The 15,844-nt window shown below is 36.5% G+C and overlaps 2 protein-coding genes and 1 long non-coding RNA gene across 4 annotated transcripts; 1 reads left to right on the top strand and 2 right to left on the bottom strand.

The window, feature by feature from the left end:
• Positions 1-278: 278 nt before the first annotated feature.
• On the top strand, positions 279-6,528 carry LOC110733107 (uncharacterized protein At1g03900-like). The gene is made up of 3 exons (XM_021913125.1): positions 279-1,068; positions 5,093-5,377; positions 6,231-6,528. The coding sequence occupies exons 1-3, from the start codon at positions 541-543 to the stop codon at positions 6,297-6,299; spliced, it is 882 nt and encodes a 293-aa protein (XP_021768817.1). The 5' UTR covers positions 279-540; the 3' UTR covers positions 6,300-6,528.
• Positions 6,529-6,938: 410 nt separating this feature from the next.
• On the bottom strand, positions 6,939-13,085 carry LOC110733104 (programmed cell death protein 2-like). Of its 2 annotated transcripts, none has more exons than XM_021913123.1 (11): positions 12,721-13,085; positions 12,274-12,504; positions 12,098-12,181; positions 11,834-11,967; positions 11,641-11,735; positions 10,840-10,928; positions 10,662-10,758; positions 9,193-9,338; positions 9,033-9,103; positions 7,536-7,650; positions 6,939-7,433 (listed from the first exon to the last, which is right to left on the bottom strand). In XM_021913123.1, exons 2-11 carry the CDS (start codon positions 12,496-12,498, stop codon positions 7,266-7,268), a joined length of 1,224 nt encoding a protein of 407 aa, XP_021768815.1. In that variant the 5' UTR covers positions 12,499-12,504; positions 12,721-13,085; the 3' UTR covers positions 6,939-7,265. The 2 variants fall into 2 exon arrangements, with proteins under 2 accessions (XP_021768815.1, XP_021768816.1); XM_021913124.1 differs by having other exon boundaries at positions 12,729-13,085.
• Positions 13,086-13,775: 690 nt separating this feature from the next.
• Positions 13,776-15,382, bottom strand: LOC110733106. Its single transcript, XR_002513560.1, has 3 exons — positions 15,141-15,382; positions 14,637-14,690; positions 13,776-13,966 (listed from the first exon to the last, which is right to left on the bottom strand). It is a non-coding gene; the product is annotated as an uncharacterized LOC110733106 (long non-coding RNA).
• Positions 15,383-15,844: the final 462 nt, after the last annotated feature.

The following is a 15,844-nucleotide window of genomic DNA, read 5'->3' as shown; positions in this document are numbered from 1 at the left end:
ATCACATTGAGATAGTTGATACTTCCTACAATTGACCATTGTTAACCAAGCTAACCAGACAATATAGCAACTGTGTCGAATCTAAGAGAGAATGAGAGGTAGGCGCCTAGGCTATATAGAAAATATTGAAATGCGTATTAATGATATTGATAAAAAAAAATGCGCATTTATACTTCCCGGGCGCTTGAACAATTAGTAATAATAATACTCCGAAAGTATTAACATAAAATAAAATATGGAGTACATACGGAGTTTAACATACGAGTAAATTATTATGATGCATAAAAGTTGGGAATTGGAAACCATGAAATAAAAAGTACTCCGTAATTGGTAAAACCTAGCTATGTAATCTACCCTTCAAAACAAAAAAAATAGTGTAAAAATTGAGCCACTTGGGTGCAAAATCCAATCAATTTGACCAAATTTCATTTTCATAACAACAACCTCCATTTTCTCTCTCCTCCAACTTCAGACCACTACTCCTCTCTATCTCCACCATTTTTATTACTTTCATCCACTGACCTCCATTTCTGTTCATCAATGGCGTCTTCTCCTTGCTCTTCCACCTCCTCTTCCTTCGACGAATTCGACGACGATTCCTTCGAACACACTCTCCTCGTTGTTCGCGAAGTCTCCGTCTTCAAGATCCCTCCTCGCTCCACCTCCGGCGGCTACAAATGCGGCGAATGGCTCCAATCCGATAAGATCTGGTCCGGTCGTCTTCGCGTCGTTTCCTGCAAGTCTCGCGCCGAAATTCGACTCGAAGATCCGATTTCCGGCGATCTCTTTGCTGCTTGCTTCGTTTATCCTGGACTTCGCGATCAATCGGTTGAACCTGCGCTCGATTCTAGCCGATACTTTGTGCTTAAGATCGAGGATGGTACTGGTAAACATGCTTTCATTGGATTAGGGTTTGCTGAGCGAAATGAAGCTTTTGATTTCAATGTTGCGTTGTCTGATCATGAGAAGCATGTTAAGAGAGAGAGTGAGAAAGAGGTTTCTGCTGCTACTGATGGTGGTGATGAGAATTCTATTGATATTCATCCTGCTGTTAATCATAGATTAAAGGTATTTTTTATCTTCTAATTTGGCTGAATTTTGAGCTTATATTGTTTTAATTGTGATTGATTGCAAAATGTGATGTTAATTTGATTGCATTGGTTTATTGTTAGCAATTTGAGTAGGTTTTATAGATTTAAGGTGCTTGATCAACTGTGAGTCTTTATGTGTGATCACATTTTCATATTTTTGAGTGAATGCAAAGTACGATTGAAGTCTAAACTTGAGATGATAGAAATTCGGATGATAGAGATCAAGCAAAGATTGGATTTTACTTTGGTCAATTATGTTTTTGATTGTTGTGCGATGGAAAATGTATTAGTATTGATAGGTGCAGGGAAATTAAGAAAGTGAGGGGATTGGTAAGTTAATAAGTTATTATGAGGATCTGTGAATGGAGATAAATCAAAGATGTGATGGTCTCTCGATCTCGATGCTTGAGGATGCTGATCATGGCTGATTTGAATGGGGAATAGAGGGGAGGTGGATTTAAAAGTTTGGCATTCAGTTAGCAATAGCAGATTTGGAAGTATGAGGTGTATTGATGCTCAGTTAGTAAATCCTATAGAAATGAAGAAATGCTGCTAGAGTGCCAGTGGTAGCCCTGGTAGGATAACATAAAGTAATAAACTTTGCAATTGCATTTTTGAAAATCGATGGTAAGGGGCATGGACATCAGAGGTAATATTGAAGCTTGTTGCTACTTAAACACGCGTAAATCTGCAAAAAACTTTATCTTTTATGATATGTGAAAGGAATAGGATGTTATTCAGGTCAAGCAACATTTTTCTGTTATTAGTTTGAATCTAAATTATGCTTTAGTTAGTGTTATGCAAATTATAATTGGGAACTTTGAAATGAAAGCTCTTATTTTGGCTGTAGAGCAGTAGTTTAATGATAAATGTTAGGTGATAGTTTTCTGTTCCCATTGCTAGTTAGGAGTTAGGTTTTACAGTTAACCTATTGTGTTGCCAGGATAGAAATTTTTTGGCTTAAAATTTACGGTTTGTAAGTAGAGGAGGAGTCTTGCTAAAACATTAGATATAGGCTGATTTGAATATCTCACTTACTTAATGACCTCATGTCATGTTCCTTAGGTAGTTTATAATTTATACAGAGTAAATTAGGTAGGAAGCTATCAAGTCTTATTTATGTGTGAAGGGATAGTCACTGATAGCAGTGAACTAATTCATATGAAGAGTGTTTATCTGGTGATTTTCCCTAGGGCCAAGCGTGTGTTTTTTCAGAGGGATGAATTACTCCCTACTTTCTTGTTGGTCATGCATGCACGTAAGCATTGTCGCCTTATTAATTGTGAATCCTAATGGTTGACTTTAAATGATCTTGGAAATGTTGGAACCAACAATACGGAGAACTTGATACTCTTGTTGTATTGTATTATGTTGGATTCAAGTGTTAGCTTAAGAACTAAATCCATAATAAATAAATTTGCATGACATAATGGTAAGCGGCATGTAGTGCTATTAGATTTTATGGAGATTAAACTCAAGCCTACAACGGGCATTTATGACAACTTATAATGATTATATATGGTTCCAAACGACATTACATGACCCCGTGATGTATTCCCTAGTTTCTCAAAACTTTTCGACACCGGGTCCCGAAACCTCCAAAATTGCTCAAAAAACGTGGATAATAGCCTTCAATTTTGGAAATTTTTTACTTTTTTGGCCCGAAAATAAAAGTTGTCAAGATGTTTATCATGGAACCTAATACCCTTCGGGAGTCCAATTGGGTGGGTGGAACCATCCAATTTGCCTTTAAGCATCCAATGTACCCGTTCACAATTTGTACCGATTTCATAAATTCAAGCCTACCACGGACATTTATGATTACATATAATGATTATATATGATTTTAAACGATATTATATGACCTCGGGATGTATCCCCTAGTATCTCAAGATTTTTCGACACCGGGTCCCGAAACCTCCCAAATTTATCAAAATGTGTGGATAATAGCCTTCAATTTTGGAAATTTTTGACTTTTTTTGGTCAGAAATAAAAGTTACCGAGATGTTTATCATGGAACCTAATATCCTCCGGGAGTCCAATTGGGTGGGTGGAACCATCCAATTTGCCTTTAAGCATCTAATTTACCCGTTCATAGTTTGTACCGATTTCATAAACTCAAGCCAACCACGGACATTTATGACGACATATAATGATTATATATGGTTCCAGACGACATTATATGACTTCGGGATGTATCCCCGGTATCTCAAAACTTTTCGACACCGGGTCCCAAAACCTCCAAATTGCTCAAAAAGCGTGGATAATAGCCTTCAATTTTAGAAATTTTTGAATTTTTTTGGCGCTAAAATAAAAGTTTCCGAGATGTTTATCATGGAACCTAATACCCTCCGGGAGTCCAATTGGGTGGGTGGAACCATCGAATTTGCCTTTAAGCATCCAATTTACCCATTCACAATTTGTACTGATTTCATAAACTCAAGCGTACCACGGACATTTATGACCATATATAATGATTATATGGTTCCAAATGACATTATATGACATTTGGATGTATCCCCCTAATTTCTCAAGACTTTTCGACATCAGTTCCCTAAACCTCCAAAATTGCTCAAAAAGCGTGGATAATAGCTTTAATTTTGGAAAATTTGACTATTTTTGGCTCGAAAATAAAAATTGTCGAGATGTTTACCATGGACTCTAATATCCTCTTGGAGTCCAATTGGGTGGGTGGAACTATCCGATTTGCCTTTAAGCATCCAATTTATTTGTTTTCGTACATGCCTCTTTTATGGGTTATTCACGGGGCCTTATGTAGCCGAAATAATGGTCATATATGGGCTACGTTACTCGGACTCTTTCATTTACCTCACATGTTCGTGTCGGACACCGACAGCGACACTTAGACACTTCATTTTTAACTAAAAACACAATTTTTTTCAAAAAAATCGGCGAGTCCGATACTTGGACACCCGTGGCTAATTTGACACTTCATCCGAATCCAAGTAACATAGTATATGGGTCGAAACAATATTATATGACCCCTTGATGCATCTCGTAGTGTTTCATGAATTTCCGACACCGGGTCCGACACCTCCTAAATTGCTCAAATTTCGTGTATAATAGCCTTTATATTTGGCTTCCGTATATCACTATATTATTTTTTCACCCGGCGAGATTAGGTACTTCCATGAGTTCCCAAAGGGCCTTGGGAGTCGTAAATAGTACCTGGAACCATCTCATTCATTCTTAATCATCATGTCTTAAGGCAAAGTCGACATACCCTTGAATAACAAAAACATCTATATGTATGCCTTGTCCTTGGGTGCACATGTCTTGTGCACATGCCACACGCCCCCCCTACACCATCCAACATCCCTACACTTGGGCTTTGTTACTTGTCTTAGACCTGTACTTAGCATTTTTTAGTGTAGTTTTCCAAACTATAGGTGTTTTTAGGGAATAGGGTGGGGGGAGGGACGAATTGAAGTGACATAGGGCTGAATTTCAGTGGATTGTGGCAGCAAGGCCACTCTGCCACTTACAATACCCCGTCGTGTATTTAAGTCGTTTGCAAAGGATTCAACCCGCCGCTTGATAGGAATTGTACTTTAAGGCAGCTCTCATGGCGCATGTGCTCGGTAACTTATGAACTAAATCAGTAATAAATAAATTTGCATGATATAATGGTAAATGGCGTTTAGTGCCATAAGATTTTATGGAGATTAAAACTCTTTAGTTATTAAGCATATTAAGCTTTTAATCTTCAAAGGTTTTGTTGCAATATATGGTGAAAATTTAAACACCTTTTCCCACAACTATGTTTTGGCCATGTAGTTTTGCAAGCTTACAATCTTTTCAAACGTATCTGTAAAATTTGTGCTGAACTAGCTAACCAGATACAATGCTTGATGCTTAAGCTTGAAATTTGCAGTCCTTGATATTGGTGGGGGTTTACAATATGCAATGGTGACTTACAGCAATTTTTGTTGTGTGACAAAACCCCATATTCTTCTTATTTTGTGTATACATGATTGCAGGAAGGTGAAACTATTCGGATAAATGTGAAGCACAAACTAGCGAGTGGATCAGGTATGCTTTCTTCTGGGATTAAGTCTGTGGGGCTTGCTCCACCTCCAAATGGGTCTGGGAACCCAAAACCTCTGGGCCTTGCTCCACCTCCAAGTGGGTCTGGGAAGATTCGTTCTGTACTCCCACCACCACCCAATGACCCTGCAGTCACTAGGCTTACTTCTAATCCCAAAGGCTCAAAAGACAGTGCAAGACATGCTGTGGATCCTTTGTCTGATTTTTCACAACTTGAGGTAAGTCCCTCAGCATAGATGTGCTTCTTTAACTGGATCAAATTACCAAAATTATGTTTCACAGTTGACTTCATCGTTTAACTTATTCCACTTGGATCAAGTTACCAAAAATGTCTAAAGTACATGTTGCAATAGTGTGTGTGTGCACACGCGCACTTTTTTTTGGTGGGAAAATAAATGACATTGACACTGTTGAAAGAAGGGAAAATTTTCATTCAGGTACTCTGATTATTAATTATAAATTCTTTCTTTGTAGGTTTTGTAATTCCTTAGACTTAAAGCTACCATCGACCTTTATAATCAGTTTCATTTGGGTTATTCTAGGCTATTTTGTTGATAAATCTGTAATATGTTGATGATGTCTGAGTGAAGCTAAATTCCAAAATTCCTGGTACTTATGTGGAATTATTGATAGGACATGATACTTTCAAATTAATAGGTCGTGTGTCATATGAGTGAAAATTTTCTTGAAAGAGTTCTGTTTCTGCTGTAGGCTTTAGTGCAAACCTTTTCTTTTGGATTTGGACACTTAATAGGACCTTGATCTCATAGTCAATTTAGAACATTAGGTGTTAGAGCAACCATGTATGTGTTGACGTTTTAAGGTAGCATCAAGACTACTTGTTCAATTTCATGATTACACTTCATATTTACAACTTACTAGTGAGAATTGATGGTGTAGCTGAACTTTTTCATTCTCTTATGATATACGAGTAAGAAGTATCCTTTTACTTTTTTTAATCTTAAATGGTTGAACATTCCTTTTGATGTATGTTGCCATATTTGAAAGAGCATGTGGCTGGTTCATTGTGCTTATTCTGCATTATTTAAATGTACTTGATGCAATCTGCAGAGGAATCTTCCTTCTAAAGCTGGATCTGGGACAACAAATGGCAGTGCTGCTGGATGGGCTGCGTTTTAAATGTACTCCATTGGTTTCCCACATATGTACTATTAGATTGTTGTTTACAAAACGAGAGAACAGTGCGCCTATGCGTGCGCGCGCGAGAGAGGGAGAGACTTACAACCCGGAGGTTGTTTATTGAGTTATTGAATTTTTACCAATTTCTTCAAAATAATACATCAAAATATATGTTTATAAACCTCAGTGAACCCTATTATATGGCTACTAATACTTGATTACTTGTGAATGTTGTGATGCACCCTTTTGATGAGTATATCTGCTAATGTGCTATGGCATAAGAGAAAATAGCTAGTTTGTAGGAATGCTCCTTGTATTTTCAAGAGTTGTATACTTGTATTATTGTATGTGTAATTTTAAAAGGAAATATTTACTCCGCGAGTCTTAAGTTTCAAAATAATGGCATCAATTTGACTTTTACACTTTTACATAACTTATAAATTGTATATAAAATAAAAAACAATTTTGTTATGACTTTTTTTAAAATAAATTAATTTATGAATTGAAATTTTTTTAAGGGTCAATGATTTGCATTATGTGAATGTCAAATTGTGGCAATGAAAGCATGTAGTGTACTATTCAGTACGGAGTATAAATTTGATTTAAATAGGATTGTCAAGTTCCAAAAAAATCAATACATACACAAATAGAACAATATAAAATTTCATACTCAATTTGTATCTACTCAAATTTTGCACAGCCCAAATCTTGATAGCTACAGTAGTTTGGAATAGATTTAATAATACATCTTGTGGTTTTAGTCTATATAGCAACCTGCAACCTTGCAGCAAAAATATAAGCCTCTTGATTTTCAACTATAAAATCACTAAGACAAGGAATTAACAAAATTGAGGGACTTTAACTGCTTTGACAAGCATCACACGGCCACATAGGTTTCCTACATATATCACTACAAAAAGGGTGTGTCTGTGTTTGGGGAGGGGAAGAAGCTTCTAATTGTGGTAATCAAGCATCAGTTGAAGATTGCGAGGTAAGTTGGACCCAAACAAACTCTTCTTTGTAAGATGGATTTCCTTCACAAGAGTCAGCACAGGTGTACACCACTATTGTTGCCCAGTCCAGCGAGTTGACATCATTGTTCACACCAAAGTAGTACAGCAATTGAGGCAAGATCTACAAACAAAGCATCCGATATATTATCAATTAAATACATTGTTGGGAAAAATTGCCTCAAGCATGAGAATCTCTTGGCTAATTAAGTGAATGTAAACAAACCTGTAACTCAAATTTCATTGTGCCGCCACAGGAAGAGCACTTTGGTATATCAGCTTTAGATGGTCGGCCACTTGATGTAGGCCACAAAGGCTTTGCCCCTTCATCTCTAGAGTATCTGTTTTTGGGCAAACAAAAGAAAATAAGTTGTAACATCAATCATTTGAACCACAAAATAGGCATGCAATGATGCAAACAATATTTCCCAGAGAAAATATGATTTCAAAAACTTCATGTCACAGAGCAATGTAATGCAGCCCAGAATGTCAGGTCTTCATTACACTTTAGCAGTTTAAACCATCAGATATGCAATGAATCTCTCCATGATGTATAAACAAGTCTACAGTTTGATCAGCTACATATATATTCAGAGGTGGTTGAAATGACAAAAAAGGAGACCATAGTTTGTTTGGGCCTTTTGGGATGTGTGTGTGGGAGAGGTTACATGACGGGAAGGCTTAGGCTTGTGAAGTTGTGATTGCTTGGTAATTTACAATACAACACATTACTCCGACAGGCTCCTGCAAGAGGAATGGGGAGGTAGATTCGAGCTTACCCATTTTGGTTATTCATGAGCAACCAAACTACACCTGAATAATAATAATAATATAAAAAAAATAAAAAATAAAATTTAAAAAAATAAAAAAAATTAAAAGCAACTGACTCTAATATAGATAGATTCCAAAATAAATGAAGTTGCAGCTTCTATGGGTTATTAAAATGCACCTGCAACTACAACACAAGGTAAACTTGCTTCTGTGTGGAGATGAGACTCATGAGAGATATACTACTCACGAGAGAGAACCCAAGAGCCAGGTAAAGCAGTAAAAGTGATGTCTTGTATGTAACATTGTAATTGCGTACTCTGATCTTCCAGTAAAAGGAATATATATATATATGTGACTATTTTTTATTTTCATTATAGCCTTGAGCCCTTGACCCTTCTATCATTTCTGTCAGGGCACACTTTTATAACTGTTAGAATATCATAGTGACAATACTCCAGATGGTTGGAGTACATATTTACCCTTCTGAGGGTTTCCTCATAACAATCTTCCAGCTGATTATGGCTACACGCATGTGTTACTGGACTGCAGTACAAATCCTCTGTCCTCTATAACAGTCAAATCCTAGGAAACGAAAAAAATTAGAGGAAACCTCATATATTGTGATATTTTTCCTATTATGTCTTAAAGATCATACTCAAAGTCTAGGCGTCAGATAAGTTTCTGGTATGGGTATAGGTATGGGCGTATGGCTAGCTAAATCGGCGAATCAAAACAGAGGTCCAAAAACGGCATAAGCTAATCATGACCTAATCTGATTTACCCCAACTCAAATCCTTTTAGTAATCTACTGAAAACAAGTAGTCACAAGATAACAAAGTTTCCAGATAGAAATCTAAGTATCACATATAATGCATAAACCATAAGAATATACATATTGTAACACACTCAAAATGTACATAAGCAATAACTGTACTACATAAATATAGATTACCTCAATACTTGTTCAGGGGCTTTAGCAAGATGCTGTTGAAATGTCGCCCAGCTCTGTCGATCATCATCACCCTGTTCAGAAACCAGGAATAATTTATAACCACTCCAGGGAAACATTTACCACCTAAAAGTAGAAAGTCGTACACAGCATTAGCTCACACCTCAAAGCTGTCCATGAGTGAGTCAGCTGCTTCATCCACTTGTTGCCTTGAGACCAATGAATCATTTTCATCAGTATCAGAAAATGAAAAGTTATCTTCATGTTCGTTTATGATCTCAAACTCAGGCCAAAGAGCTTTGCTTGCAGCTGTTCACAATCAACAAGAAATTATCATATACAGCCTTATCCAACAAATGCTATATCAACACAACTTACAAATAAAAATATGTTAAGAATGTCTTCCAAAAACTACCTTGTTATGAGACCTCCCACTCACCTCCCCCCCCCCCCCCTTCTTCCCTCATGGTGAGATGCATATAAATTGGTTGTACGAAAAAAAAATAAAAAAAAAATGAGCAGCTGTCTTGTATCTTCCATCTTTTCCCGATAGCCCTCCTCTCAAAGGCCCTTTCCCTATATTCTCCTTGTTCTCTCTCTTCCATACTCGGTCCTTCCTTTATAGAGTTCTCCACCACCATGGTGAAGACAGAAGGGCATTAATTATGGAAAGGAGATAAGCTTCTCAAGTTAAGTTCCTGCCCATGCATGCATCTTCTGTTTGACTGTCTGGCAACCTCCCCATCCCCTTCTATGACTATATAATTTTATCATTCGTATTTCTTTACTGCCCTAATATTACATATTTTCCTTTTGGTTTAGCAGCTTTTATCAGTTTTGATTTTCCCCGCTTATTCAACTACAAGTTTCACTATTATTTCTAAACTGCCCTTTCTACAAAAATAACTTCTCAAAGTTGATCAGGAAAATACAAAGTGCACTAGTCAAAGACTTTCATTAAAGTGAAAACACTGCATTCCAGAAGCAATTTAATATAAATGTGAACACCTCTAAAGCATCTGTCCATCTGATGGTATAACAAATCTCCCATATTAACCCACGGGTCACAATTAGCAGCTAGTGGGCTCATAGATGAGGCATAGCAATAAACGGAACAGAGAAAACATATACAAACAGTAACATGGTCAAAGAGAGATCAAGTAAAACAGCATTTACACACTTCAGTTCAATGATAACTACAAAGACTCAATTCATCTCCTCCCAGGTTCCCACCATTATTTCAGTTTGAGGCACGAAATTAGCTAGCTATTAGAGCATAAACTGACTATTAGCATTTTTTATGCTGAAATATGATCAGAGATACAGAGCTTGCAGTGCAGGCAAGCAGCAGTGTCAGACTACAAGACAGTCTTGTTCTAAACCATGCAAGTGACGCAGCAAGGTATATGCATTTACAAGAAATTCACCAAAATCAAGAGAATTCCAAGGATCAACATTTTTCCGGCACTTAAATAACACAAAATAATCCAGCAACCACACAGAATCCAATATATCATAGCCACATGGGGTTACAGGTAAATCATTCAAATTAAGTTAAGAAATTAAACAAAGCATTTTGATTTTTTTTGAAATTGCATATTAAGAAGACTAGATATATGATCATTGACAAACCTGTGACAGCCTCATTTGAAGAGGTATCATCAGATGATTTGGAAGAAATACTTAGTTGTTGACATTTGACTTTATGATCTGCACGCCAGTGCAATACCTACAAGCAGTGAGAGAAAAAATTAGTAATGGTTAAGCTTACAAAGTCACTCAAATTCAAAAAAGATTAAGTTGCAATTACCTGATGTTTCTCAGAGCAGTAACGAGCTGTTTTGCAGTTGCTACATAATTTATTTCCTTTCCATGTGCCACACCAAGCACAAAGGGGAGCTAAACAACATAAGTGACAATCAGAAGACATTTAAATCACTTGGGAGGGTTGGGACAGAGCAAATCGAAAGAGTGAATAATATAGAACTTTTTATTTTTGAGGTGGGGGGGGGGAACAGATGTCAGTTACAAAGTACAGGCATTATTGTGACAAGCAGCAGAAGTAAGCTACTATACTGTAGGCTCATCATGACCAAAAGTCCAAAACTCTTTGAATTTATCCTCAAGGTAGTCTTTGACATAAGTTCAAATAAGGATTACCAAGTTTGTTTACAGCAAAATGGTGATCAGAAAAGTTCAAGTAATTTTCAATAAGGACATTTCAGATTAAACATCTCTGTTTTGAATTGTTGTTTGAAGACTTTGAACCATAGGGTTCAATCCATTAATTTTTCATCCCAACCATGAAGTCTAATTTAACTTTATTATGTGACCTTTCATTAATTAAAATATACTTTTGTACCCCTATTTTTTAAGAATGAAATATCCTCCTAATAATATATTAAAACGGCATAGTTTCTTCGCCCCCTTTATTTCCTATCACTACACATGTTACAATTAATCAACATCATGTAATTGTTCACAATCTACATGTTCCATTCGAATTGAACATTAACATATTTCCAAATCAGTGTATCAAATATTGGAGCATTGTAAGGGTGATTATCAAGATAGTTCAGAATTTTCAAAATAAAAACATAAACCAAGATACCTCCTGATCCTAATGGTCTGGCACTCCCATCCTTCTGCGCCTCACTTGAGTAAAAGGCATTCGTAAGCGGGAGTTGGCAGCGGAAAACCTTCACACTAGAAATAAACATTGCGCCCAAACTTAAGTGATGAAAGAACTACTTAAAATACTTTAAAAAGAATCAGCTAATTATTTCCATAAAAACAGAAGATACCTTCGAGATGGCACTTGTGGTCCACGCTTCCATTGCTCGTGCTGATCTCTAAGAAGGCATGTCATAGAAAGGCACATGAACACATATAAAGTTCGATGAAATGCTGATTCCTTTTCTGAGATAGGAGCATACACCTGTAGTTGCACCAAAATAAACACATTTGAACAAAACATACTCAATGTTGTGCAATTAAGCAAACCGAATCAATGTCCTATCAAAAACCGGTGTGCATATTAGAATACGAAACACAAACACAACACAAACCTGAAGTAAGAACTGCAAAGGCTCCCCACACATATCACAAAGACACGACTTCCCGGTCGGTAAATTCACAGGATCCAACCACGCCTAAACAAGTAAGGATATAATCTTGCATCAAAAAATAGATCAAAACACAATAAATAAGAGCATTAGAGTTCAAAAGAGCTAGCTAGACACACCGGAACACCTCCGGCTTTGCTCGGAAAGGCTTCACGGAGAAGCAACCGGCTATTCTTAGGCTTTTCAACAAAACCAAGCCATACAGGGACTTGTTCAACATCATCATTATCGTCATAATCATTAACATCATCAAAAACTCGGTCGCCGGAAGCCGATATTTCATGGCTTTCCAGCTCTGGCATTGATTCACCACCTGTATCAACTTCCAACTCCTCTAAACACATTTTACCCTAAAAATCAAAAATCAAAACACGAAAATAAACAATTTTACTCAATTATCAATTTTAATTCCTCTCGCTTACGAATATGAATAGCAAAATTACAGATTATAACCAATAGTTCGATAATCACTTAACCTTAGAAGAACCCTAAATTGACTGTAATAACAATTAAATTAACGATTACACTGTAACACAGATGTTTGTTGATGAAGAAAATCAATTTACCTCAATACCTCGAAGCTGCTTCAATGGAGGAGAAAAAGCTCAGAAAGGCACTTCAATGGAGAATTCAAAGTACGGTTCAATAGAGGAGAGAGAAGTAGAGGGGTGCACTTGAAAAACTACAAATTTCTGTGCAAATGAGCAGCATTTACTCGTACCAGTTTTACGAAACATAAAAACTACGAAGTATAGTGCTACGGTCTAGACTTTGGTCTATGCCCTATATCGGCTACTCCGTATATGGGTTTGTAGACGTGATTTAATTAAGGGACTTGCGAATGTTGTGTGGACATGAGTGAGCTTGTGTGATTTCAATTCTATTTTAGGGAGTACCAATGTACCATATAATTATTTTCTAGTTTTTTTTTTTTTTTACAATAGTAACTACCAAACTAAAAACAACAAACACACAAAAAATCAAAAGAACCAAAACAGAATCCTACGCTCACAGCTCGTCTGGCCAGCCAATGGGCTGGTGTAACCCAATCTCGAGGCACTTTAGATATCCTGTAAACCGAAAGTCCCCCAAGAAGCCGGCGAACATCACTCAATAACCATAAGCAAGAAACATCAGTTGACCGATCATGCTGAAGAAGTGAAACCATAGTAGCGCTATCCGTGTAAATAAAAAGATTATGGAACCCTCTATGAATAGCCGCCTGGAGACCCCATAAACAAGCATGAAGCTCAGCCTGGAAACTTGGAAAGCGGACGCAGCACGACGGGCCCTAGAACCACCTCCTAAAATCTCATCCGATTCAAACCTACGGAAAATCCAACCCGTTCCCGCCGAACAATCCGCAACAGTCCACGCTCCATCCAAAATCAAGCAAACCTGCACAGGGTCAGTCGAAAAGCCTCGAAGACAAGTAATAGAACGAGGCACAGTAGGGTTAACCCGACTCTGATGATCAGAAAAGAACTGAATAGAGAACAGACCAGCCTGATCTGTAACACCCCCAAATTACTCTCTAATATTAACAATAATAATCCAACTTTAGGGAGTAACATGGGAGTATTACCGCCACGTGATTACGTAAGGCTTAACAGAGTTTTTTTTTTTTTTTTTTTTGCAGCGGAAAATAGTACTTAACTTTCATTAATGATAATAATAGTAGTAATAATAGTTTGATACATTTTCAAAAAAACTACACCACTAATACTATGTCTACTAGATTAAGCTAGGTGATCACCGCCCATCACTCCCCATGCAGCATATAGTTCACGTCGTTCGATCGCCATCACCTATCTACTTATCAAAATGATAAGTAGGGCCAAGCCAAAACAAAACAAATACGTATTAGCCAAAATGCTAAGTACATACAAATGCTAGACATGTAAAATCAATTTAATTAATTAAACATGCTTTCGAAAAGATTTAACTTTATTAAATCATAATTTATCCAAACCATTCCTGAATATAAATTCACGTATAAAAGCTTGTCAAAAGAACCAATTTTCGAAATAACCAACTTTCCAAAAATAATTCCAAATAGGATGGATCAGTCCATATTTTCAAAAATCATTTTACCACCTAAGTGTGCACACCCCCCAAGCTAGTAACTCCTTTACGTAGTGCTATCAAGGGGAAAGACTAGGTCATACAAAGTCCATAGTCTTCAACTTACTCCGCACAGTGGGAGTTAAAAATCCAAGGATCCAAGGAATAAATCCTGATAAATAAACTTCCCAATATCCCATACTCGGGATAATTTAAACAACAAAACTTCCTTCATGAATATCAATACAAGTTTATAATCAACCATATAAAATATTCAAACATGTGAGATTAAGCAATTAAAACATGCTTCACTGAAATTTATATCATAATCATTTAAACATGGTTCGAAATCACTGAACATATAAATCACGTCGCATATAAAAGTCACTTTATAAAATATCTAGCCACGTGTACGTACCTTGATCTTTGCAAAACAAACACGGGGTTCCTAGTTACGAACCGGAAATACCTCCTACAACAAACCAATAATCCTAATCAAATACTTTTCAACCCATAGATACAAGGACTTAGACTATCGACTTTGACTAGTTGTGCATGAACAACTTATAATTATAACCCTTTTATAAAATTAACACTTGTATTTATAAAATAATCTTTAATAATTCATAATAATAATAATAATAATAATAAGAAGGTAGTATTAATGCTACGTAAGTAGTAGTAGTACATGTGAGTAGTAGTAGTCATATTAATAATAATAATAATAATAATAATAATAATAATAATAATAATAATAATAATAATAATAATAATAATATAGGAAGTAGTAGTAATACGTAGACGTAGTTGTAGTAGTAATACTACTAGTGCTTAGTAGTAGTAGAAGTTGAGAGTAATAGTAGTAGTAGTATTACTAGTACTTAGTAGTAGTACTAAAATGAGAAATATATGGCTTATTTACGGTTCAACGCAAGGAAGGAGGTGGCGGCAAGGAGGTGCTCGTGAGGAGCTCAAGACTACAAAATAAAAGCTTAAAAAGGAGGTGAAAATGGAGGAGGAAGGAGAAAGGAGAAGGAAAGTAAGAAGAGAAGTAGGAGGTGTGATGGAATAGCTCATGTTTCATGGCTATATATAGCCCCAACTCAGGCACTATTCCAACCGATTTCATAAATGCTGCCAACCCAATTAATGCGGCCAACCTAATAAATGTTGCTGGCCTAATAAATGTTGCTGACCCAATAAATGCTGCCGGCCTAATAAATGCAGCTGACCCAATAAATGCTGCTGACCCAATAAATGATGTCGGCCTAATAAATGTTGTGGATATGAGTAGTAAGGGTTGACCTTGATTACGGGAGGAGGGATAGTTTGGTACTTGGTAGTTTGACTCAAGTAAAATACTGAAGGTTGAAATTCCGACAACTTTGAGTTGACTCATATAATTACAACGCGTAACAAAATTATATTTTTGTAAAATCATGTATGGACTTAAATAAATATTTTTTTTGTATAATAAAATATTTCGGAAAAATCCATAATTAATAATTAGTAAATGACTTAAAAATACGGGGTATTACATGATCGCTACGAGAAACCCACTCATCTGCTAATGCAAAGATGGTGGTAGGAGAATAAAGCGCATGCCTAAAGATGAACTGATTTCGC

Source organism: Chenopodium quinoa, unplaced genomic scaffold (assembly GCF_001683475.1).
Source record: "Chenopodium quinoa cultivar QQ74 unplaced genomic scaffold, ASM168347v1, whole genome shotgun sequence".
Classification (NCBI taxonomy): Eukaryota; Viridiplantae; Streptophyta; class Magnoliopsida; order Caryophyllales; family Amaranthaceae; genus Chenopodium; species Chenopodium quinoa.
Note: the sequence above shows the minus strand (reverse complement) of the source record. Positions and strands in the feature narration are given on the sequence as shown.

What these genes read in the sequence shown, in the direction of transcription:
- LOC110733107 (XM_021913125.1), top strand. Translation starts at nt 541, where the DNA reads ATGGCGTCTTCTCCTTGCTCTTCCACCTCCTCTTCCTTCGACGAATTC. An exon ending in CTGTTAATCATAGATTAAAG is followed by an intron (nt 1,069 to 5,092) that starts GTATTTTTTATC and finishes ACATGATTGCAG; the next exon opens with GAAGGTGAAACTATTCGGAT. An exon ending in CTGATTTTTCACAACTTGAG is followed by an intron (nt 5,378 to 6,230) that starts GTAAGTCCCTCA and finishes TGCAATCTGCAG; the next exon opens with AGGAATCTTCCTTCTAAAGC.
- LOC110733104 (XM_021913123.1), bottom strand. Translation starts at nt 12,498, where the DNA reads ATGTGTTTAGAGGAGTTGGAAGTTGATACAGGTGGTGAATCAATGCCA. An exon ending in GCAAAGCCGGAGGTGTTCCG is followed by an intron (nt 12,182 to 12,273) that starts GTGTGTCTAGCT and finishes TTACTTGTTTAG; the next exon opens with GCGTGGTTGGATCCTGTGAA. An exon ending in TTCAAATGAGGCTGTCACAG is followed by an intron (nt 9,339 to 10,661) that starts GTTTGTCAATGA and finishes GATTGTGAACAG; the next exon opens with CTGCAAGCAAAGCTCTTTGG.